General features: G+C 40.3%; 3 protein-coding genes across 4 annotated transcripts in view; all 3 read right to left on the reverse strand.

The window, feature by feature from the left end:
- Positions 1–678: 678 nt before the first annotated feature.
- On the reverse strand, positions 679–1,225 carry zgc:162634 (uncharacterized protein LOC555881 homolog). The gene has a single exon (XM_051382450.1). It carries the CDS (start codon positions 1,223–1,225, stop codon positions 1,013–1,015), a length of 213 nt encoding a protein of 70 aa, XP_051238410.1. The 3' UTR covers positions 679–1,012.
- On the reverse strand, positions 679–2,748 carry LOC127353315 (protein preY, mitochondrial-like). The gene is made up of 2 exons (XM_051382449.1): positions 2,453–2,748; positions 679–1,607 (listed from the first exon to the last, which is right to left on the reverse strand). Exons 1-2 carry the CDS (start codon positions 2,671–2,673, stop codon positions 1,463–1,465), a joined length of 366 nt encoding a protein of 121 aa, XP_051238409.1. The 5' UTR covers positions 2,674–2,748; the 3' UTR covers positions 679–1,462.
- Positions 2,749–11,009: 8,261 nt separating this feature from the next.
- The window catches only part of LOC127353436 (polypeptide N-acetylgalactosaminyltransferase 18-like), a 155,418-nt gene continuing 142,919 nt past the window's right edge, over positions 11,010–23,508 (reverse strand). For both annotated transcript variants that reach the window (XM_051382682.1, XM_051382681.1), the window contains exon 11: positions 11,010–15,765. In XM_051382682.1, the coding sequence (XP_051238642.1) occupies positions 15,619–15,765 (147 nt within the window). In that variant the 3' untranslated portion in view covers positions 11,010–15,618. The remainder of the gene's footprint in view (positions 15,766–23,508) is intronic.

The following is a 23,508-nucleotide window of genomic DNA, read 5'->3' on the forward strand; positions in this document are numbered from 1 at the left end:
AATTAAAAAATGCAGTCACCTTTAACAGTACGAGACATTGTGTCCCAAAATGAACTTATGGAGAAAAAAAAATCATTAATGATGGCTCTATGTATTTATCAGTTGTTGTGAGTTTTCTAGTTGGACTTTCCTATAATGTTGTTAGTGTAGGCGGGGTTAAGGTGCACACAGGTTCAAATGTCAGTTTTAGTAACAGCTTTTTGAATGTTTTCAGTAAAATATGACATCAAATTGCTGTTCATGGCTTTGCTCGTTGTCTGTTCTGCATGAAAGCAAGTCTGTTAGTTAAAGTTTATTTATTACAAAGAGACAGTGGTTTACTTACTGTGCAATTTGTAAGATAAACTGTCTGATACTGAACAGTGTTTTTCCAAATTACCTCAGTGAAGTTTCAGTATTAAGCTATCTTCATTAATTTCACCTCCACAGCAATGTAGCAATGTAATTTGTCCCGACAGATACAAATAGTTAATCATCCATTTGTGCTCCAACAATGAACTGCATTAAGGTTCAGGATTAACACAAGATAACTTGGAGCATCACATTGTACCGACCAAATGTTCAGGATTTACTTTAATACTTTGAGATGTATGAAACTTGTCAACAGGGGCTTGTTTTGTAGCTGTTGTGACTGTAACATATTATCATTCTGTCTTTTAAGCAAGCCAACTACCAGTATTCAAAAGAAAATAAACCTTTATTTATATTTGTTGCCAGTTATTACACACAGTAGCCCTACACCTTAAAAAAAACCAGTATGAGCATTAAAGCAAAACTCCACCTATGGTTACTCCCAGAACTGACTTCTTTTCTTCTTTTCAAGTGTTTGTGAAGAAAGCAACACTTTCTGCTATTAAACTACATTGTAGCTGAGCTGGTAATGTGCTGATGTCAAACAATCTATTTGTACATTTTATTAACCCACAACAAAATGGAAGAAATGCAAACACCTACAGATGATTTAACTGAAGTGTTTTCAGGTGGATTTTATCTTTAACGGGGTCAGAACAGTCTAGTTGTGTCTAAAGAGCTTGATCCCCATCCAGCTCCAGAGGTGGAAGAAGACGTAGACGGGGATGGTGACCGGCAGCAGCAGGCTGTAGAAACACAGACTGCTGCTGCTGGTGCAGCCTTGAGGGAAGTTCTCATCCACCGCAGCAGAGTAGAACAAACCAAAGAGAGACACTATCGGGATGAGCCCCACCATCACGGACAGGGAGAACATAGTTGCAGATGGGTTCTGATACAGGCTACCTCTGTATGTATGGAGTAAATAAATATCTGAGGTGATATATTACATGTACTTTAAACTAGTTCTCACTGTGCAGCAATACAGTATGTAACCAGAGCAGAGCAGGATCCAGCTGCAGGGTTACACAACCACTGTGTCGTTCAGTCCAACAGCCTTTACAACACGTTAGGTCTGCTTGCTTGGGTCAGCTGACGGCGTTGTGATGACTTTCTACCCTTGCGTTGGTGTGGTTGAGGTGTCCGTGTCTTTCTGTATGAGTCGGGCTTCCTGAGGGATCATGTTGGGGATGCCACCAACGATGGGATAGGCGATACCGAGCTCCTCGTTGATCAGCTCATTGGTTTTAGCCTCGTACCTGGGGAGGGACAAGAGCAACATAATTCTTCTACAGTGCACTCTGTTCTCAGTAACACTGATGCCTTCACTAGTCATCTTTTTTTTCAGTCTCTAGCTCAGAAAGCTTGTTTCACCCCTGTGAAGTTCACTGTTTTAGTACATTGTAAAATATAATTCCCACATTACATTAAAAAAATACCCACTGACCGCAATTAAGACGTCGCCATAAAGCAGAAAGGATCTTATCCTCAATCTAATCAACTCACAATTCAACTGGTTGCCATTTGTGCCCCAATACTGCCATCTAGTGGTGACTTTGGAGAACACCCCACATTAAATACAAAGCAGGTCGAGTGGGTTTCACCTCAGAACCTGATGGAAGTAGCACCAAAATGTAAACGCCTTAAAACATTGAAAGTGTACCTGTTAACAGGGGATTTTCTGTTGTCTTAAGACGTATTAATGTGGAGGTCGAACTAGGTCCAATCCGCGTGCATTCCTACTCATGAAATGTTGCGTAATTATCTTCATGGTTATATTTATGCATACTAAGGTAACAGGTATGTGAGCCCGCAGGCTGGGCCTAAAGTACACAAGTTAGGTACATTCATTTTTCGTGTCAACAAAATAAAATACAGTATATATTATGTTGGTAGGCTTTTAGGCCAGTGCCTTCAATGGTGACTTTACTACACACTGCACAATAACATCTACATTTAGTATTAGTATAGCATTAGCATTAGTATTACAGATGGACTCTGTTGAAGCTTTAGCTGCGTTTGAAGCTTCGACTCTTTTTTTCCGACACAAATAGAAAAACAACTCGGAAGGTCTTCCTCCCGTTGCCCCGTGTATCTGTCTCACCTCAGCGGCTTCTTGGACAGCGGACAGACGAGGAACTCGAGCAGGGAGGCGTCGAAAGGCGGCTGCACTTCGTCCTTCACGTCCGAGAAGCTCCTGAACGGCGCGGAGGAGGCGGAGGAGGCGGCGGCGGCGGTCAGCCTCTGTATCACCGGCGCTCTGCTCACACAGCGGTGGACACCAGCTGTTTCTGTCACCAAACTACACAAAACATTCCGAAACATGACCAAACCCCAGACCAACGAGATCACGAAAACTGCCAGACAGGAAGCACCTGCACAGACACCGTGTAACCGAAATATGAGTCCCCTTCCTGTACACTTACAACGGTACTCCTTAGTTCCGCTTATCGAGCAACCCGCTTTCACAACATTATTATAAGACCGGTTCAACTGCTTATCCCTTAAACTGTTTAGGGTTTTATATATAATTTATTAGCTGTATTAGTTAATTCAGGTATACATATGAGTTGGTTGTTTCTACATTAGTCCGCATGGTGGCAGTGTTGCACTGTTTAGCTCAGTATAGATAACCTCGGCTGTGATTTGACCATAATGTGGAACCACAATAATTATTAAAAAAAGAACATTGCATTCATTTGGTCAGCTGGACCACAATAGACACTGTTTGAACTGTGGTTTCATTTAAGCCCAAAGACAGCCTGAACTTGATTTCCCAGCAGGTTCTATACAATATTAAATATTGTCAGCCCTGTGCCAGCCGGAGCAGAATGCATTCCCACATCCATATGGCTGAAGATATTGCTCTGAGACTTTCTTGGCAGGGCCCCAACTTGTTTTAAAACTGCTTCTAGCTGTAATATATCCCACTGCTCGGTACATGACAGACCTGCTAATATAGTTTTTTTTTTTTTTCTGTAGCTGCCAGGCCTTGAATACACTATGTGTGGCTCTGTAGCTGTGTACCTTCTTTCATTGGGTCTGTTTACTCATGAGAGGTATCCATCATCTCTGACATATTCCAGGGAGCACTGGGGCTGAAATAATACTGAAAGAGGACAAATGTGTTCAAGCCAGAATGTATTGCAATGTACTGTAGCACAAATGATTAAGTGACTGGCTGATGCTTAAGTGGAAACTATAGTATTCAAAATAGACAATTACAGTTACATACTTGAGTTACAGTGAATGCAACAGTAGTTATCACACCAAGGCCATTAAACAATGTTATTTTCTGCAAATCACATATTTATCCTAACACACAAGCTGGATCATACTTGAGCCAATTTCAGGCCAAAAAAAAAGAGCTGTCTTATGTATACTGAGGAACATCTGGACACGACCAGCCAGCCACTGAAAGTCCTGATGCTCTGATCTAATTTAACACAACATTGCTCTTGACGTGCTGATGAAGTTTCACAGTGGTGATGAGAGAGATAATAGGAGGAAGCATTATCTATGCCAAGAAAGATTAGACTGGATAACTCTGTTTTAAGACGTTTTTTTATATGGTGAGCCAAAAAGATACAGGAACTTTTATACAGTGTTTTGTTCCAGAAGGGAGAACACCTCTGATAAAAATCACTGATATTTGTAGTAACATAAATTGTAAAAAGCCCAGTCTTGGGAAGTATAACTTGTTCAACAGTACAAACTTTGCTTCAATTCACACAATATGAACCACATAATGAGGATAGGAAGAAAAAAAAATCCAATATAATTATTTAACATTTCTGTTTTTAGCGGCTTTTGACAAACACCGTTTCCCACGAGCCCAAGGCGTTTGTGGTTTAAACGTCACCAGAATGTCAGAAGACGTGACAGAAAATGAGACAGGGAGGGCAGAACAGTGTATATGCTTTCAGACAGCAGAGATTACAGCTGAAAGTTTAAAGATGACATTAGAAAAGGGCATTGTTGGATCTGTCATGGATATTGCTGTATTTACGCCATATTGTTTTGACTATAATTACAAGCAGCCGAGTGAGAAAAAAAAGAGTTGTCAGCCCCCCAGTTAAAATTCTGAGATATTGGGAATTTCTGACAGTTACTTTCTCCCACCTGACAAAAATAACTACATAAACGTCAACGGTTGGCAAAATGAATGCAAAGCCAACGGTGTTAGCGGTTTCATCTAAATAATATACAATATCATCACTGTTACAACCAATTGAGCTTATTAAAAAGGAAACGTACGTTGTGTCTCTTTGTGAATTCACTTGTTAAGGAGCCACCACTGTAGGCTAGAGATATGTAACACAACACAAGTAGCTAATTGCTCTTAGCTTTTCTGTCAAAATTGTATGAATGTGGCTTAAAGGACAAACTAATAGATGTATTTTGTGCCCTGGGAGCTGTACCTTTTTGTTTGTATGCTACATTGTTGTGTCACTTTGTTAAGACTGCTATCATCATGTTAAAGTTCGTAGTGGTGCTCGCATTAACAAACCCACAGGCCAACCCACTGTACACTACCTGCTCAGCACCAAACAGCAGGCTGACAGAGTTAGAAAACTAGCCGGTGAACATAGTGGAGCATTTAGCAGCTAAAGAGAAAGATATTCACAGGAGCTTGTGGAGATCAAAACAGAGCTAAACGGAGGGTGGATATTTTACACATTAACACTAAAATGAATGTTACGTATCTGCTGGACCTGTAAATAAGCCATTGCTTGCCATATGAAAAGGCCATTTTATGTCAGTGTTGTCTTTACAGCTTGTTTCTGTTGCCACCATGTGGTCAAAAAATCAGCTAATGCAGATTTCTAATATCGAATAGCAACCTGCACGGTAGGTGGATGCTGACCCAAGCATGACTGTGTGAATCACTGCTTTGGTTTGATGGGTTGATGTCAGTGATGCACACCAGAGTACAGTAACTGAGGACAGTTCTGGTTTCAAGCCAGTGGTCGCAGTGTCTCTACTAATATCTAAAAAATATTAAAAAACTTGACTGGGAGTCTGATCGAACAAGGCTCCACACTTCTGCAGAGACAGCACAGCCCTCTCACCAACAGGCGGCTCGGACTTGGCAGGGAAGTTGGCGGGTCCCTGCCAGGGTTGTTACAACACTAATAACTTCTAAGCTTTCTGGGCACGGAAAAGGATCTCTCATAATCTCTCTGCCATCAACACAAATGCTACTCTGCACTCTCACCAGCAATGTTGCCCTAAATTGGCTCGGTGCGTCAGACCTTCATGGATGTGTGCACAAGGCCCGTGTCCCAGTTTGGGAGATTGTTTATGTGTTATATTTTCCATCCATGGTGTGTTTTCTGTGTGCAGGAGATCCTTAGAGACAGTGAAGTGATACAAACTTCACAGCAGCTTCTTTTCAGCCTCTCTGTAGTTCCCTACAAGTGGGAGAAAGAGCCGTGCTTGGAAGGCAGCGGCTCGGCGCGTCGCGCTCTCAGCAACAGAGCGTGGGGCTTTTTTGCGTAGCCCGTCTTTTGACAGGTTCTTCATCAAGCCCACTCCTCCCAGTGATGTTTGACAGAGTTTTCATCAATCACACACCTCTGCTGACCCTCTCAGAGCCGCTCACCTGTGCACAGATACAAGCGTTCTCTGTGAAGACTTCTTAGACCGCTTCAGGCTGTGTTTTTCAGGTTTGCTCTCCTGGTTTGTATTGAGGAGATGTCTTCAAGAGGCAGGAACAGTGACAGACTTGACAGAGCTTTCACAGCCTGGTGGTGATATCTGATTCCTCTTTTATTTTTCCTATTTTTTTCTCTGGGCAACTGTCATGGTGAACGGACTGAATTCTGTATGTTTCATAGTGATAGAGTGAATCCGACAAGGCTGCACACCTTTCTACAGGCTTTCACTGCATAATAGAATATTTCCACTGATTAGTCTAATTACCACTGACCCATATACAGAGTTTATGGTAATACCAAATTAGCCCCCCCCCAGTTTCCACTCTATTATCAAAGTAAAAGCCTTCATTTCCACATTTTATTATCTCATCTTGTTTGTAGGTGTCCACTTACAAGGCCATTTCATACCTGCCTCAGGACCCAGCAAGCTGAAGTTATGTTTCCATAACTGCAATGATAACTAACATTTAAAATGTTATCTCTGCTCTGCACACAGAATTAGAATAAAAAATATTAAATTCATGTATTCTTGAGTTCCTTATATGTGGCCCGCAGGACCTTATCCCACAAAATGAAAATCTTCTTGCGAAATTGAATGGCGCATGGGAATTCAATGTCATCCCATTCTGAGTTTGAGTTCTGATCGTTTCTCTGCTGAGCGTAGGTTTTATCCAATTAGAAACAGGAGATTAGTCTTTTTTCCTGCCAGGAGAGCTTTCATTTCCATGCTGAAATATTGCTGATGTAGCATTTGCTGCTTAATCTGATAATCAGATCCCCAAGGACTTCCTTCCCCTCCCGCCTTTCTTGTCTCCCATGCACCCTTAATCCTCCTCTCTCATGGCCTTCCTCTTTCTGCACTCCTTATCATCTCTGTTTCTACTCTTCTTCCCCTGCACCCCGCTTGGCTTTTTTTCCCCCATTTCTTCCTCGTCTCCTTTCCTCCCACACCCCTTCCCTCTTTCAGTCAACACATTCTGCTGCCAACAAAGATAAAAAGCTAAGCTCTTGCTAATGCACCTGATTGATGGACAGGCACAGATCCAATGAAGCGTTGCCCTTCAATTAGGCCTCCGTGGTCACCTGGCAACAGTGTTAACGAAGTGTACCCTTCAATTAAGTCTCAGCGGATTGCTCAGCAGACGCGTGAGCCAATGAGGCGTGAGCAAAGGTTGACGCTGCATCATTACCGCTCCCTTCAAGGCCTCGGAGTGCCTCGCTGGCTTTAATCACTCAGTCGCCGTTTAGTGCTACGCTGTTGCACGGATGTGTGTGTGTTTATGATTGTGCATGCCCATGGCTCATTGGATGTGCCAGGTTTACAATGCCTTTGATGTTATGAAAGGCTATGAGACTTGTTTATGAGGTGTTCATGGTAACTCCTCCAAACAATATAGGTGCAGGGTTTCAGCTTTTATGGCGAGTCATCCATGGAAATGCTTTATCACTTATAGAGACAAAGCATAAAGCTGTTTTGATGCCTGGGCATGCATCACTGTAATCCTGTAAGAAGGCACTGCGTTACAGGATGGATTCCTCTTTAGTGAAGATGCATCCTCTCTATAATGGTATCTATTAAAAGAGGGGGAGGCAGCGGGGGAGACGTGAATTAAAGATAAGGAAGGAAGAGGTCTGAGTGAGAAGGAGTGAGAGGAAGAGGGAGGGACAGCAGAGATGATAATGACAGAGGGGATGAGTGGGACTGAGAGAAAGAGAGTCCACCCAGTTCCTCAGTGGGCTAACAAGAGAGTAGGATGTTGCCTGGAGGTGATAATTAGTGTATCCTCAGAGGCTGCAAGGTTGCAGAGGCCCACACATCTGCCCCCAGTTCAGTTGAACTACAGAGGACACCAGAAGGAGCTTACTGTTTCTTTAAATTTGGTCTGCAGTGTTTTCCCCAGAGTTTTATGCTCGTCTGGGTGGAAAATCTTTAGAGCATTCAGACCATCATGAGAAGCTCAAAGCCTCCTAGACGGGTGGCATTTTTTTAGGTTTAGCAGCTCTTATGAGTCATGCACATATTCTGGGAAATTTCAGGACTTCATTTTCAGCAAGTCACGTCTCAAGTTGACAGAGACAAATCCAAGTCAAATCCTGAGTCTTGTCAATGCAAAGCTCAAGCCAAGTATCAAGTCTCTAATGGCAATTCACAAGTCAGTTGTGATAACTGCAAATGAAATAACAAGCCTCGTCAAAGGAGGTCTCGAGGCAAGTATCAAGTCCCTGAGAGCAAGTCTAAATCAAGTCTCAAGTCCTTTCAAAGTCTTGAGTCCAAGTCATTTGCGACAAGTGTAAATCAGGTCCCCAGTCCTGTCAAAGAAAGTCTCATGTCAATTAAAACAAGTCTAAGCCAAGTCTTGTCAAAGGCTTAGCAGCTCTGTAATGCAAAGGGACTCACACACCTTTTTTGGGAAAGTTCAGGGGTAAAGGGGACCTTTAAACAGAGCTTTTGGAATCCAAGTCAAGTCTTAAGTTGATCACGACAAGTCCTAGTTTAGTCATATCAAAGCAGGACTCAAGTCAACTGAGACAAGTCCAAGTTAAGTCTCAAATTAGTTAAAAATAATTCCATGCATAGTCTGAACTCTTGTTAAATGAAGTCTAAAGCTAAGCTTCAAGTCCTTGATGGCAAATCAAGGCAGAAGTCTTTTTAAGGAAATTGCAAGTCAACAGAAAGTTTTTCATGTCTCTGAATGTTGACCATTAACAGCATGACTTTTTTCTTTCAATAGTGTTTGCAAATGGCTGAGACAATTCCTTTTAATCCTTTGAATAGTTACATTTTGTGTTTGGCTATGTACTGTCTGTCTCTGTCTCATTTATGTTCTATTATTCTGGGATCTTTCCAGTTTAAAACTTGAGACTTGAATGTCTTTTCAAAGGAGTCCAGTCCAATTTCACAGCAGTCTTCAATTTTGTGACTTCAGTCTGAGTCAACATATGTGCCTTTAAAGAAAGAACTGATGTAAAAACGCCTACAGACATTTTTAAATGTGTACAGTGTTACGGCCGCCGCTGGCTGTCATTTAGTGTATATTCATTGTGGTGTTTCATGTGATTCCCTGTTGAGGATTGGTCCTTCTGGAGCAGAGACCGCCTACTTCCTGGTTGCTGTCCCCTGGCATCAGTGATTGGTGTGGCTGCAATTCCACTGAAGCTACCAATCAGGAGTCTTCAATCAACCCCAGCTGCACTTAAATAGCTTGTGTGTCCACAGTTCAGGGCGGCTGTGAACTAGTGATCAGTTCGCCTTGCTGTTGGTTGCGCACCATTGTGTTAGTTTAGAGTGTCTGTACTTTCTAGTATTGCCTGGCTGTTTTCTGAGTGGATTCAGCCAGTGCCTTTGTAATCTTTTGTGACCTTTTAAGTTGCTCAATAATTGCTAGTTTGGTTTTTGTTCACTAGTTTGTAAGCTTATGGGTGCTGATCTCTTTTTGTTCTTCAGTGTTATCCAGTCATTTTCATTTTGTGTACTAGTTATTTGTCAGCACCTGTATAGCCTCTCTTATGTTATATTTCATTGTGCAAGCACACTCTCCTTAGTTAATTAAAACACCTGATTTTAACCTGAACCTGTCAATTGTTGTATTCCATCTCTTTTCCAATTCCAATTGTATGTTACCGCTCTCCAAATCGAGCTGGGTCGTAACAACAGGAACTGAACTTTCATTAGAACATTCATAGATGGTTTTTTTAGGTCTCATTAAAGATTCCCTCCAGACATGTATTAAGACATGTATACAAATAATTTGCTTGCAACAATAATGTGAGTATATTCTTCACAAAAAAAAGTATAATTTGCACATAAAACCCTTAAAAACTTGTGTACTCCTTCTACCTCATTAAAACTTACTGTATCTATGGATTGCAAATTCTGTTCATTGTTTTATTTATGTCTCCTAGTTCACTGTAAAGTCCATTCTCAGTGTATGTGCACTCGTGGCTTCAAGTTTCTACACAATACAAGTTGCATACTGGACTGGACTAAATCTACAATTCAAATACATTTGTGATATACAACTTTGATATCAGAAAGTTTGTCAACCTATAAAAATAAAGAAAATGAATATGCATCAGTTGTTTTTGTTGCTCCCACATATAAAAATAGTGTTAAAATGAGAGCCATAGTTATTAAAAGCTATCTGAATATGTGAAGTTTAATCGGTAACACAGTGGAACACATTCACCATTTCATAATGAGATTACTGTAAATCCATTACAGTGAATGCTTTGCCCCCAACGCCGGTAGCGCTTTGGAAATCATGAATCACACTTAGAATCCAATTCTGTTTCATTTCCTCGTTGTAAAATGGTGACATAAATTGTGAGATGTGTGCATCTCTGTATGTGTGCATATGTGCATGTAAATGACTGCTTTTATGAGACAGTGGGAGAATAAACAGCAGCATTACTGGGATTGATGTTAGCGGTGCTCAGAGAGTGCCATCTCATACATGTTTCATGATGCCTAACTCCAAGTTCAGCAGAGACGCAGACACTCAGGGAAATGCCTGTGCTACTGTTTAGTGACCTGCATCTTTAAAGCCAATGAAAAATTTAGTAGACACAGGCAAACAACTCTGTAAGGACACAGGTTGAATGGGACTTCAATCATTTTAGATCTAATTTTGATTAGATGCACTGTACAATGTTTTCTCTCTTCACCTGCTTTAAAATAAGATGGTTGTGGTAGAAATTTCATTCAATTCCATTTTGTTTTACTGGATGACATCAATCTTTCTTTTATTAAAGTTCCCCTCCTCTCAAAAAATCTGTTTCTCTCATGGTTTCTACAGTGTAATGTCTGAATGCTGTCTGTGCAGAGTTTGACACTAGAAGGTTTTCACATTCATCTGCTGAAAGTGGAAAGTTTTTCTGTGCTCATTGAAAATCAGATTTTAAGTGGCTGGGCTTCCCCTTGAAATCAATGAAACAAGACAGTTGAAACACTACCGCTTTTGGTAGGCGTTTGGCTCCACAGGGGACAACACAAAATGAAAGTTCCTTGTTGCTGCTCCCAATTTGAGGTACTTGTACCTGCAGCATAAGCTTCTTTATTCTTATTCTTCTACCACATTTTAGAGGGAAATACTTTTACATCACTTTTACATGCCAGATTATAAATACAGAGACCTCATTTTAAAGTGTGATATTGTTACTTTTACATGCGTAAAGAATGTGATTACTTCTTCCATCACAGGCCTTTAATATGTAATATGTATGTATGCCAGTTGCTAATCCACCATATGTGGACAAACAATATGTTTTAGCATTCTACACACAGCAGAGGTGAAAAGAGACGGTCACACAGGACAAGTTTTGCCATTGTCATTTTTTACTGTTGGTACTTATAAATATCCAGTTTAAATACACTAATAAAATAGCTTGGACATTTTCATGACTTGATATATTAACAGCTTCCCAAAAATTGAGATACTTTTAAGATTTCAGGATCTACAAACCTGAGCCACAAAAAGAACAGAAGGTCAACAGAAGGTTTGGTAACAGATGCTACACAGTAGCCGATAGAAGACATACAGTTCCATAAGTTACCACTGCTTCATCACTGTTATTGGCACCTCACTAGGCTGTGATTGAAAAAGAAAACCTTTGAATACATAATAGCCAGATTAATAATGAATCGGTTCATCCTGTTTTTGTGTTGAATTATTGATAAAGATTGTTGAACGCCAGGGCTTTGAATAATTGGGAGATTGATAGCAAAGCAGTTATATTTAATTCAAAGCTTTTCAGTGTAACTTTTGGAGATCTGTAAATGTGGAGGCAATGATTTAGCAGTCGTATATGTAAGTGTCAAATCAGCAAAAGCACAATTTACTCATACAGAAAACATACATCCAGACACTCAAATATCTCAGTCACAAATGCCCAGTCTTGTATCTCTGTACTAGGTTGCCCCATCGTGCGCTCAGAATTGATTCTGAACTCAACATAGACCCACATGCATGTCTTATATTAAATAATTACATGTCTTTGGGCACCAAAATTTGGGGATTTACTGAATGTGGAAAAGAGAAGAAGGTACTCCTCTTTTTTGTTAGTTCACAATTGTTTTCTTTTTGTTTCTCCCTATGGTTAGCTGCAGATTTCAGATAAATGTCAGTTTACCTGCTCACAGTCCCATTTGTGGAATTATTAACCAGTGAACATCCATTATTAAAAGCATTTATAGAACAAAACAAATAACAACAAATAATAGAGCACACATTTACACACACACACACACACACACACACACACGCGCACTCACCAGTGTGTTAACCAGTTCAAGGATGCAGCAGCAGAATTTTAAAGGAAAAATCCTTCCTTGGACACTCGTCCACTGTCTGATACCATCCATCTGTTCAGGATGATATAACATCCATCTGCTGTGTTCAATCCATTCCTTTTATGTTACTCATCATCTGATTCTACTTCTGCACAATTCAGCAGTGATGTCCTACATTTCCCAGCATACCCTTTAACAACCCACACAGAAGGCTAGCAGGTTGGACCTCGAACTGTTGGTGCACTCTGGCTGTCCACAACATCTCATCTAGTTTACCACCAAAAAGTTGCACACTAACACACAACAAAGCAGTAAAAACAGTGGTAAACTCAGGCAATTTTTATGATACTAGACTTTATGTGTTATGCTTTAAGGATAATTTGGTTTATTACAACCTGGCCATTAATTTTTGTAATTTTGGCCAAAGTATGTATTAGCTAAGATTTTACTCACTAAAGTCATTAGTGAGATCGATGTCGCCCAGAAGAAAGGTCATGAACACTCTGTTACGACCTTTACCATTGACATTTTATGTATTATGTATTCATCCTGGTCAGTCCAGAACCCCTACCGATACTACTGAAACCAATTTATTTGTAGGTAAAACTGAAAGTAAGTGTACCTGAAATGTTGGTAATTATTCCATATTGCACAGATGTGTGCCTGCACAACTGCAGTTAGCACGGTAGGTCATATTTGAACCAGGAAGTTGATCTGCAAACTGTGATAGATGTTTACAACCATACATATATTTACACCTACACCAAAAAAGAAAAAAACTTCATGCTGGCTCAGATTGTATAAGTAAAAATGGATGTAGTCTCTGTGATATCACTAATAGGCTTCTGAAGAGCCTTTGTGAAGCTCAGTGTGGTTGGCTGTGGCCATCACCATCTACACAGTCATGAGTCCGCCGGTTCCGGCTTATCTAAAAGTGGGCAAAGACGTGCAGCATGGGTGGAGCTGAGGTGGCCTGAATGAAGCCTGGTTAAAGAAAACAGCCACCTGTGATGGCAACCACCTGTTCCTTAAAGCAACCGTGCCCTTAATTATGCATAACTATAAGCCTTGATATAATTTAAATGGGTGAGTTATATTAACATTCACCCCTGTACAGTTGTCATGAAAGGGGGAATTTAGCTAGAGACTACAATTGCTTTTTGTACCAGGTTGTAAAGATGTTTATTTCTGCTGTAAAGTTAGGTATTTTACTATGGTGTCTTATGGAGACACTCACTTCTGGAGCCAGCGTCGAGTGGCCATGTACACATGAATGGCCGCCAAAAATCCCATCTTTGCAGCTTGAGTAGTAAATCTTAAATTTTCTCTTCCAAATAATTCTAAAATAGTTTTGATTAAACCCTGTTTGACATCTGACCATTGATGTTGATGTGTTTGGTCATTTTTAATCTTACCTTGGTTAGTTCAATGTTACTATTACTGATAGAAATGATGGCCAAAACACCAAAAATAAGACACGAGTTGTAATAAACCAGAATCATCCTTTAAATGTATATGTATTTCCAGTTAATATATCCATATAACTTGAATTTATACATTATAATTTGTGCAATTGATTGGAGCATCCTGCATGTAGTGATGAACAGGTTCAGGCTGCTGATGAGGACAGGAAACATTGTTAGACTTTGGAAGGGCCTTTACTTCTTTGTAAACACGACTTAGTTATGCAGCCATTATCCTACAAGGATCATGGATCATCAATATGGAACGTCTTCTTGGCTGAGGTTATGGACAGAGTCAGCCTTAGGTCTTGAAATCCAAAAGGAGGACTTTAAAGGTAGGAGGAGACCCCTGAAATAAATATCTGATCTTTAGTTTTTACTCGGTTAAAGCTCCTGCACATCCATTTTACACCCATGCAGGCATTTTCAATATTTTATAGATTTTTATACATCTTTTCAGGACTGTTTGGGAGTTAAACTAATATCTTGTTGTTGTTTTATTATACCTGTTATAGAAGGACCACTACAGCTTTTTGAAGATACAGTGTTTGATGAACCCAACATAAAACATTTTACAGAAAACCAAACAACTAAAAAAGGGTGGATGTTTCCTTTAACTGTAATATCAGCCCTCTGTCAACATTAGATGTGATGTGGCAGCGTTCACGTCACCCACCCTCTGCTCTGAGATCACATATTGCCCAACTCTTTGCCTGCTTATGTTGGACTAGTTTGCTTGCCTTGAAATCAGACTTGGGATGGGGCTCTTGAGGTGTGCTTCATCCTCTGCAACCCCAACATTGTCAACATTACTTTCCTTCTTTCACAGAGGTTTGCTTAAATACATCAAAGCTGCATGAGCCCGAGGGGTGTTATGTGCTGGTGTTACAGGAGCCAGGAAGTCTGAAATCTTCTTTTCCGGATGAATCTCCTGCTCTGTTTCTGAAACCACAAGTATGGCGCCTGCCAGCAAGATCGACAGCTCAGCTTCTGATCAAATTAATTCCAAAGCACTCTGAAACTTCGGAGGGATAGAGTTTCTATCAGAGTGCCATTTTAAATCACTTGGTGGTTACTCTCCATCGCACTCTCACTTTTCTGTGATACTGAGGGAATCCACAGCATCTGTCCTCCTTGCACTCTTAGTAAAGTGGTGGGTAATAACTCAAAACCTGTCTCCTCCACATCATTTTTGTGACAAATCAACTAGTTTGCGTTGTACAATTGCTAGATTTTTCCAGAATGAGTGCAGTCCCTCAACTTGCATTTCTCTCTCTGCACACAAACATATTGAAACCATGCTCACTCAATTTGTTATGGTGATTGTGCGATGAGACTAAGGGAGCACAGGCCCTATCTTAAACTGTGGATGGGGAACCAAAATACATCACAGGACTGCTCCGGCAATAACCAGAGTGCTTACATGATTTCATGAGCCTGTCCCCTGGAACAAGTGACTATATTTCTCATTTCGATTGCAGAGTGGGAAGTTTTAAGAGCCCTGGCTCCATCTGTGAGTGTCTCTTCTCTCAGGTCATTGGTATAAAACGGTTATTACGTTACTGATGGTCCATGTCTGATTGAAGCACATCTTTCCCTGTGCAGATTCTCGTTAAAAATAGGTCCAGTATTGAATCTCATTTTTTGGACACTTAGTTTGCTGCTTAGGTCAGCATGTTAGTCCATTTCTAACTGGACTCTCATTCTTTTTAAGTGCACCAAAACTCTGTGATGGTCGATCTTGGGTCTGGGTCAATTTCAGTTTGAAGTGGGGGGAGTTCCTTACTTGAACTTCCTCACTTACTAGATTAGTCCATCACAACAAAGGTGTTCCAGTAGCTGACTGTTGTCAGTGTGTTCACTGTGGCAGGACAGTCAGTATGTTAGTGATGGTCCATTTCTGATCGGTGCAGTCCTGAATGGCCAGCTGGTAGGTGAACTCTGACTGTCTGCTCTCCACCAGCTCCAGACATCGCTGAGACTCGAGGTTCTGGATGGAGCCACCCTAAAGGGAACAAGAGACAGAGGGGGTGAGTGAGATTTACAGTATACAAGCAATAAGCACAACAAGGTGAGACAAGTGAAGAATGCTACTCCATTTGGTGTTGCATTCCGCCTGCTAAATCCATTATTCCAGAGATCGATACACATCTGAGTGCATGAATATGCCATTATTATTGTTTAAAAAATAATAATATTTTTTCTTGTTCCTACAATGTGATGATTGATATTCACTGTGCAGAATTCTGTTTGTGCAGAGTTTGACACTAGAAGGATGTATTCACAATCATCTGCTGAAAGTATCTCTGCGCTCATTGAAAATCAAATTTTAAGAGGCGCCATTGGCCTGGGTTTGCTATAGTAAGAGCTTGACCCGCATCGATCCTGACTTGTTGCCAGTCACGGACCACGATGGAGAGCACTTGATCCACCTCGGCCATTCGTGCAATGGTCAAGTACTGTCACATTCATTGATATTGATGCAGAACTGTGAGTTTTGACCTATTATTCTACAGTCCACGGTATTGCTAAAAAAGTAAGCAACAAAAGCACTGGACATTTAATACTCACTTGCTCTACCTCAGAAAAGGAAGAAACTGTTGCTACATTTACACATGCACGCACACCCATATTTAATTAATTAAGGCATTTTGCATTTTTTTGACTTTGCAACTCAAGCACTTGTCGTATTTCATCTGACTTTTATAGTTATCACACTACACTGACTCTTACGTTCCATTTTTTTCACTGCATGCACTTTAAAAATCTTGTTATTTGTGCTATTTACCCCAGTTTTTACAGTCATTTGAGTAGTTTCACGTCAAGGCAGCTATCCCAGTCATACCGTTACTAATCTGTGTTTTTCACTTCATGCACTTTTAAAATTGTGTGTATTGTGGTATCTATATGATCATAAAACATTTGATGGTCTTGTATTGATGCAGCAACATCCATGTGCATACTGTCTATTGCAAAGGTCTGATATGCAGAAGGGGTTCTCTTCTAACTAAATTATGAACAAAAATAATAAAAATAAATAATAATAGAAACAGTTTAAAAAGTGGTAATCAAAGTAAAATAAAATAATACAAAATAAAATGTAACTAAATTAAATAAAAATAAAAAATCATGTCAGTGTCAAGTGACGTGAGAAAGTTGGTGAATCAGTTGTGCTGTGAGAGCTACAACCAGTAAAAAACCCGGCACAGAAACAAAACAGCAAAGTCTGACAAATATCCAAGGCAAACCTCAGAAAGATGATGGCCTACCTGAAGGTCCCTGACACTCTGATTTTGCACAGAATCCTACAGAGAAGGTAGGTGCGCTTAAAGGGGAAGAGGCTGAGAAAAGGGAGAAAAGGCTTCTCCTAATGTACGAGCAATGGAAGCTACAAGCACGCAAAGCAAGAGAACAACTGAAGAAGTACATGTCGGACTGCCAGCATTGGCCTCTCATTGACGAACTTAAGAAAACTAGAGAAGACATATTGAACATATATTGTAAAATTCAAAACCTCAACCCTCCACAACCTTCCACTGAAATAAGACAATAAGTAGACACATGTGAAGCAGTGACCACAGAAATCATCAACATTGCATACAGCAGAGCAATAGACGATGAAGGTGACTTTAACGAGTAACAGGAAAGAGGCAGCCTTCATGAACTGCTCTACCGTGACTATGCAACATCTGTTTCTATTTCTATCTTTACAGCTCTTCTGCTTCCTTGATTGACCACCACTCCACAACCTTGTCTTTGGCAGCCAAACATGCGGATGCTGCAGCTGAACTGACAGCAAAAGAGGCAAACTATGAATTGATGCTAGAGGAAGAAAGATAAAAGACAACAATGAAAGACTCTAGAGGCACAAAAGCATAAGTTAGAGCAATTGCAGGCAGAGAAGGAAGGAGTAGCTCAAGCTAATCTGAAGGTCTATGAGGAGGAGACTAAACGTGAAGTTGCTGACCACATTGACCATAAAATGAACAAGGAACTATAAAGGGGGTCCATAACTGCAGTCCCTTCATCCCATGTTACAACACCTTTTCATACAGACATTTCCTCCTTGAATAGGCTCCCTGTTGTCCCAGTGGCTCCAAGGACTACAGACTGGTGGCATTGCCCTCCCACATCATGAAAACCCTGGAGAGACTGGTTCTGGAGCAGCTGCGGCCCATAGTCAAACCTCACTTGGATCCACTCCAGTTCGCCTACTAGCCCCGACTGGAAGTTGAGGACGCCATCATCTTTCTGCTCAATTCGCATCTACACTTACCTGGACAAGCTGGCGAGTACTGTGAGGGTCATGTTTTTTGACTTCTCCAGTGCTTTCAACACCATCCGGCCAGCTCTTCTTGGTGAGAAGCTGACAGCAATGGAGGTGGATGTTCCCCTCGTGTCCTGGATTGTTAACTACCTGACTGGCAGACCACAGTATGTGCGCCTGCAACACTGTGTGTCAGATAGAGTGGTTAGCAACACCGGGGCCCCGCAGAGAAGTGTCCTTTCTCCCTTCCTCTTCACCCTCACCCTGGTAGGTGACTTTGTCACATGGTGTCAGCAGAACGATCTGCAGCTCAATGTGACAAAGACTAAGGAACTGGTTGTGGACCTGAGGAAGGCCAAGACCTGTTTCCATCCAGGGGATCAGTGTAGACACTGTGGAGGATTACGAGTACCTGGAAGCTCACAAAGACAATAAATTGGACTGGGCGAAGAACAATCAAGCCCTCTACAGGAAGGGTCAAAGCCCTCTCTATTTTCTAAGGTGGCTGAGGTTCTTCAACATCTGCAGGACCATGCTGAGGATGTTCTATGAGTCTGTGGTGGCCAGTGCTTTCCTGAGGGTAGCAGACGCTAACAGACTAAATGAACTGAACCACCAGGCCAGTGACGTTGTGGGAGTGGAGCTAGACTCTTTGACAGCAGTGTCAAAGAAGAGGATGCTGTCCAAGATTAATGCCATCTTGGACAATGTCTCCCACCCACTCCACAATGAACTAGTCAAACACAAGAAGCACCACAGAGCGGCACAGGAAGTCATTCCTGCCTATGGCCATCAAACTCTTTAAATCCTCCCTCAGAGTGTCAAAACTCTGAGTCAATCAGTCATTAAAGCCGATTAAGGTGCAATACCTGGGTCAATGTGCAATACACTTGATTATTATTATGTTATTCTATTTCTATTATTATTCAATCATAACTTGTAATTATCTATAACTTCTGAAAGCTACAATGTTAAACTCATTGCTATTTCATTTCTGTCACTGTGGAATATGTATATGTATATATTTATCTTTGTATTTAGGCTCTTATTATCTCATTATATCTCTTAGGCTCTTATTATATTTCTATTAACATTTTTATTTTAATCTTACTTTTACTTATGTATATATCTTATTGTGTTATAAATTGTAATATAAGTATTATTTCTATTCTTAACCATGTGTGAGTAGAACAACTGTAACAAACAAATTTCCCCATGGGGATCAATAAGGTATTTCTGATTCTGATTCTGATTCTGTCCCAGAGCCCATATTCTTCAATGATGATCTAATGTTATTCATTGAATGGAAGGCGGCATTTACCTCGACCAAAGAGAAATGACTACAGCTGAAGAACTATTACCTGAAGAAATATGTTTGTAGCCCCGCACGACAGGTTCTAGATGACACTTTCTACCAAAACGATAATAAAGCCTATTCAAGATGCCTGGAACAAACTCAATCATTGCTTTAGCCTGCAATTTGCCATTCAAAGAGCATTCAGAGAGAAGGTCACCACTTGGCCAAAAATCCAACCTAAGGATGTTAAAGGACTCGTCCGATTTTCTAAATGCTTGTCAAGATTCCATACCTCACGTCAACGATCTGGAAATATGAAATAACTGTGAAGCGAACCAGATGCTCATTCAAATACTACCAACTGGGCAGAATCACACTGGAACCAACAAGTCACACAGAGCTTGAATACTTTGCTATATTCATATCCACAGAAGCTGAGATTGCCTGCAAACCAATTACATCCTTCCATGCTCATTGTTCATCAGACCCTGGCATTGAGAAGAGACATTTCTGAGACACAAATAGAAACAAAGTTTTGTGAGGGCCCGAGCACGGGAAAGTGTTCATTTAAGCGCAGAAGAATAATAATAATTTTTACAATTACAATAGGGCTTTCGCACTGGTCAGTGCTCGGGCCCTAATAAAGCCACTGTTCTCACCACTCAAACTGTCACAGACAACAACCAAAGGTCGGACTGGAGAAGGGTTAAGCTTCCATGTACTCTTTGTCAAGATAACAGGCACGAGCTTCATGGATGCTCAAAGTTCAGAGAGATGCAGCTGATCGAGCGACGCAACTACGTAAAGCAAAAGCAACTCTGCTAGGGAGGCCTAAAACCTGGCTACAGCACAAAAGACTGCTGTCATCTCCACTCCTGTGACACCTGTAAAGACAAGCATCCTACAGCCCTCCATCATGACAACTATAAAAGGGAAAGGTCTTCATCAGAAACCGGGACAAATCAAGGTGCTGCTGCAATGTCACTCAGTGTAGCAGGTGAAGGCTCATCCTACACATCAATGGTAATGCCAGTGTAGGTTTTGTCAAAAACCAGTCATACTGCTGAGAAACTTGTCTATGTAACTTCTATACAAAGTTTGTATGTTCCATTATTGTAATGAATTGTAATGACTTTCAGTGACACTCTATAAAGTTGGAAAGCGAATTGGGGATGGTGAGCTAACTGACAACATCAAACTTGGTTGATTTTCGAACGGGAAATGCAATATTTGATTATTAAAAAAAAAATTTGATTAGCAAAACAATCAGAATCTAACCGTTTTTATCACCTACTCTTACACTAACAGCATGGTAGCACACAACCTTTACAGATTGTGAGTACAATTAAATGTTGCACACATATGAATCTGTCATCTGCATATTAGACTAGACTACATTCTGATCTTTTCAGTCATTTATAAAAAAAGAATAGAGGCGGAGCAACTTTTTGCTGACCTCCAGTGCTTGAAGTTCTTGGTTCAGTGTGTGATCAGCAGTGGATACTGACTTTTAACCAGATGAGCATAGAAAAATAATATTTTTCAGCCCAGTGTGAAGTTACACTTTTTACAATTATAAAAGAGAATTTATGTTTAAGATGTCCCAGTATTCAAGAGAAAACAGCTGTCATTCTGAATATTCTGCAGGCTGGTACAAACATAGTTTCAGATATCAGTTCAATTAAAACACCACTGACTACAGAACTTTAACACAAAAATGTAAACATAAAAAAATAATTTATATAAAGAATACATTTATATATCTAACATGTTTTTTTTAACATATCAAGTTCACTACACCAGATATGCAATTTTAACCTGCACCTGCCAGCCAGTCAGTCTTCTCTGTTTAACAGCCAACAACCTTTTAAACTAAAGTTTGAAGCTCTGGAACTTTTACAGCATGCGTCCTTCCAGCTGCTGGAGGTATGCTGTAAAAATTATGAGCCGGTTTACAGCAAAGCTGCACAGGCATATCATCTGTCAGGCATGGCCAGTATATATTTGACCTTGTGTTTTGAATTTCACAGCCTGTAATCACAAATTAGAATCAGCCGAATACAGTGGACATGGTGCAAGAGTCCACACTGCAGCAATGGAGTACATTCCAGCTCCTACTTATGAATCAGTGCTTCACTCGTCAAGTATACCTACAAAGAGATGCCATGTGAGGAAAAAATGATTTATTCAGGCCAGAAGTATCATGCATTCTTTTGAAGAGTCTTATATTATATTTTCACTCTGTGTTCTTTAACAGTCTGTCATTTTTAGAATCTGTTAGTGTTTTTAATATCAATATGGGTTCTTTTTCCTTAATTTCTTTGACCACGTGGGGCAGCAAAAACAAGCTGTGAAAGCAACACTGACCTATTACCACCATATTAGGCTGATATGGCGACCATATTAGCAAACAGCTACATTAGCATTCTTTTGGAGTTTTGTTTTTGTCTGCCTCCTGAGGAACTCCTGAGGGAAATATCTTGTATATACACTATGGATCCAGAATGCTGCACTACTTTCAACAGCTCCCTGCTGCCGCTGAAAACAAAGTTAATGAGAGCCATGAGAATGAACTAAAACAGAAAAGCTGCAGGACTGAGAACCAAAACAATGAACTGAAATACACTCAAATGCTAGAGCACTAAAAAGCTGAGGAACCCTTTAACATAAAATAAGTAATGTGATTCAATGTAACTTTAAGGTTCTGTGTTACCTTTCAACATTAGAGTAATATGTAACCACCACAATTAAAAAAAGAAGGTCAAATTATGCCTTATCGGGAACTTGAAACTGTATCGTATCATTCTAGTTATAATTTGCATGTAATTTATTGTATTATTTGATTTTTGAGATGATTAGACCTGAAACCATTTGTCTTATAATCGATGAATCAAAATGAATCAGCATTTGTTTTGATTATTTGTTTCAAGCAAAAATGTCAATGTGAAGACTGTTGGTCAGATAAAACTAGCAATCTGAAGTTGTTGACATGGACGCTGGGAAATTATAATGCAAATTATTCAGTTTTTTTATACTATGATCAATTGTTTCATTGAGAAAATAATACACAGAATTGATAATTACAATTACTGTTACTTGCAGCACTGATGATGATGTATGTCTTTTTTTGTGTGTTTTGTGTTTGGTTTGTTGTTCTAGTTTGGACATCTTTCAAGAACCATAATTGGAATAAGTGTTTTTTTGTCTCACACTTGACATTTTTGTCCTCAATTCTCCTCTTCATAAGTCAAAAAAACTAGACCAAACTACAAATTTCTCTTGTTTTAATCCATTCTGCCCAAGTGATTTAATTTTACACTTGATTCAATAGATGTTTGATGTTTATTATACACTGGGTATTGTTTTATTTCATTCATTGGTATTTAGATGTTTTGGCAATACTGCTGATATGATATTTGTGCCAATAAAGCAGATTGAAGTGAACTGAATTGAGAAAGACAGAGGGAAATGTTGTAGGAATGCAAATATGTGTGTGTCTGTGTGTGCTTGTGTGGTATCTGTGTGTGTGCATGCTGCATTTCTTCCAAACAATGTCACTTTGAATAAGAGGCTTGCTTTACTGTCATTTAATATGAGCCCCTACCTCACCATTGTGTGCATGTGTTTGTGTTTCTGTGCTTGTGTGTACATATTTAGTTTCATGAACAATAGGCTGGCACCCAAAGTAGGTCCTTAGTTATGGCAAGAACAGTAATATGTTTTAATGAGCCTGAGCCCCGGCAGAGAGGAGACTAAATCCATTTGTGTCAAACGCGCTGTGTGCTTCAGGAAGGCTGCTTTGCTTTAAAATCAATATGCTTGACATCTCCCAAAATAACACACTCACACACACACACACACACGCACGCACGCACACACACACACACACACACACACACACACACACACACACACACACACACACAGAGCAGGAATGACCATCAGCAGAGGCCTGAGAGGAGAACTGAGTGTACCCCAGTGTTTTAGCGTTTCAAAACACGCTGAATCTTGCTGCTAACTCTACATTCTTTGCTAGACTGGTTGATTACACTGCAAATACAATAAAAAAAGCCGACCTGTGTACAACAGGAACATTGTCACGTTCTCCTTGAGGCTTTCAGCTCACGGAAAAGATATCGATTCTCTCGGCTTGCTTGTCTGTGTGCACAGCTGCCTCTGCACAG

Source organism: Dicentrarchus labrax, unplaced genomic scaffold (genome assembly GCF_905237075.1).
Source record: "Dicentrarchus labrax unplaced genomic scaffold, dlabrax2021, whole genome shotgun sequence".
In the NCBI taxonomy this organism is placed as follows: Eukaryota; Metazoa; Chordata; class Actinopteri; family Moronidae; genus Dicentrarchus; species Dicentrarchus labrax.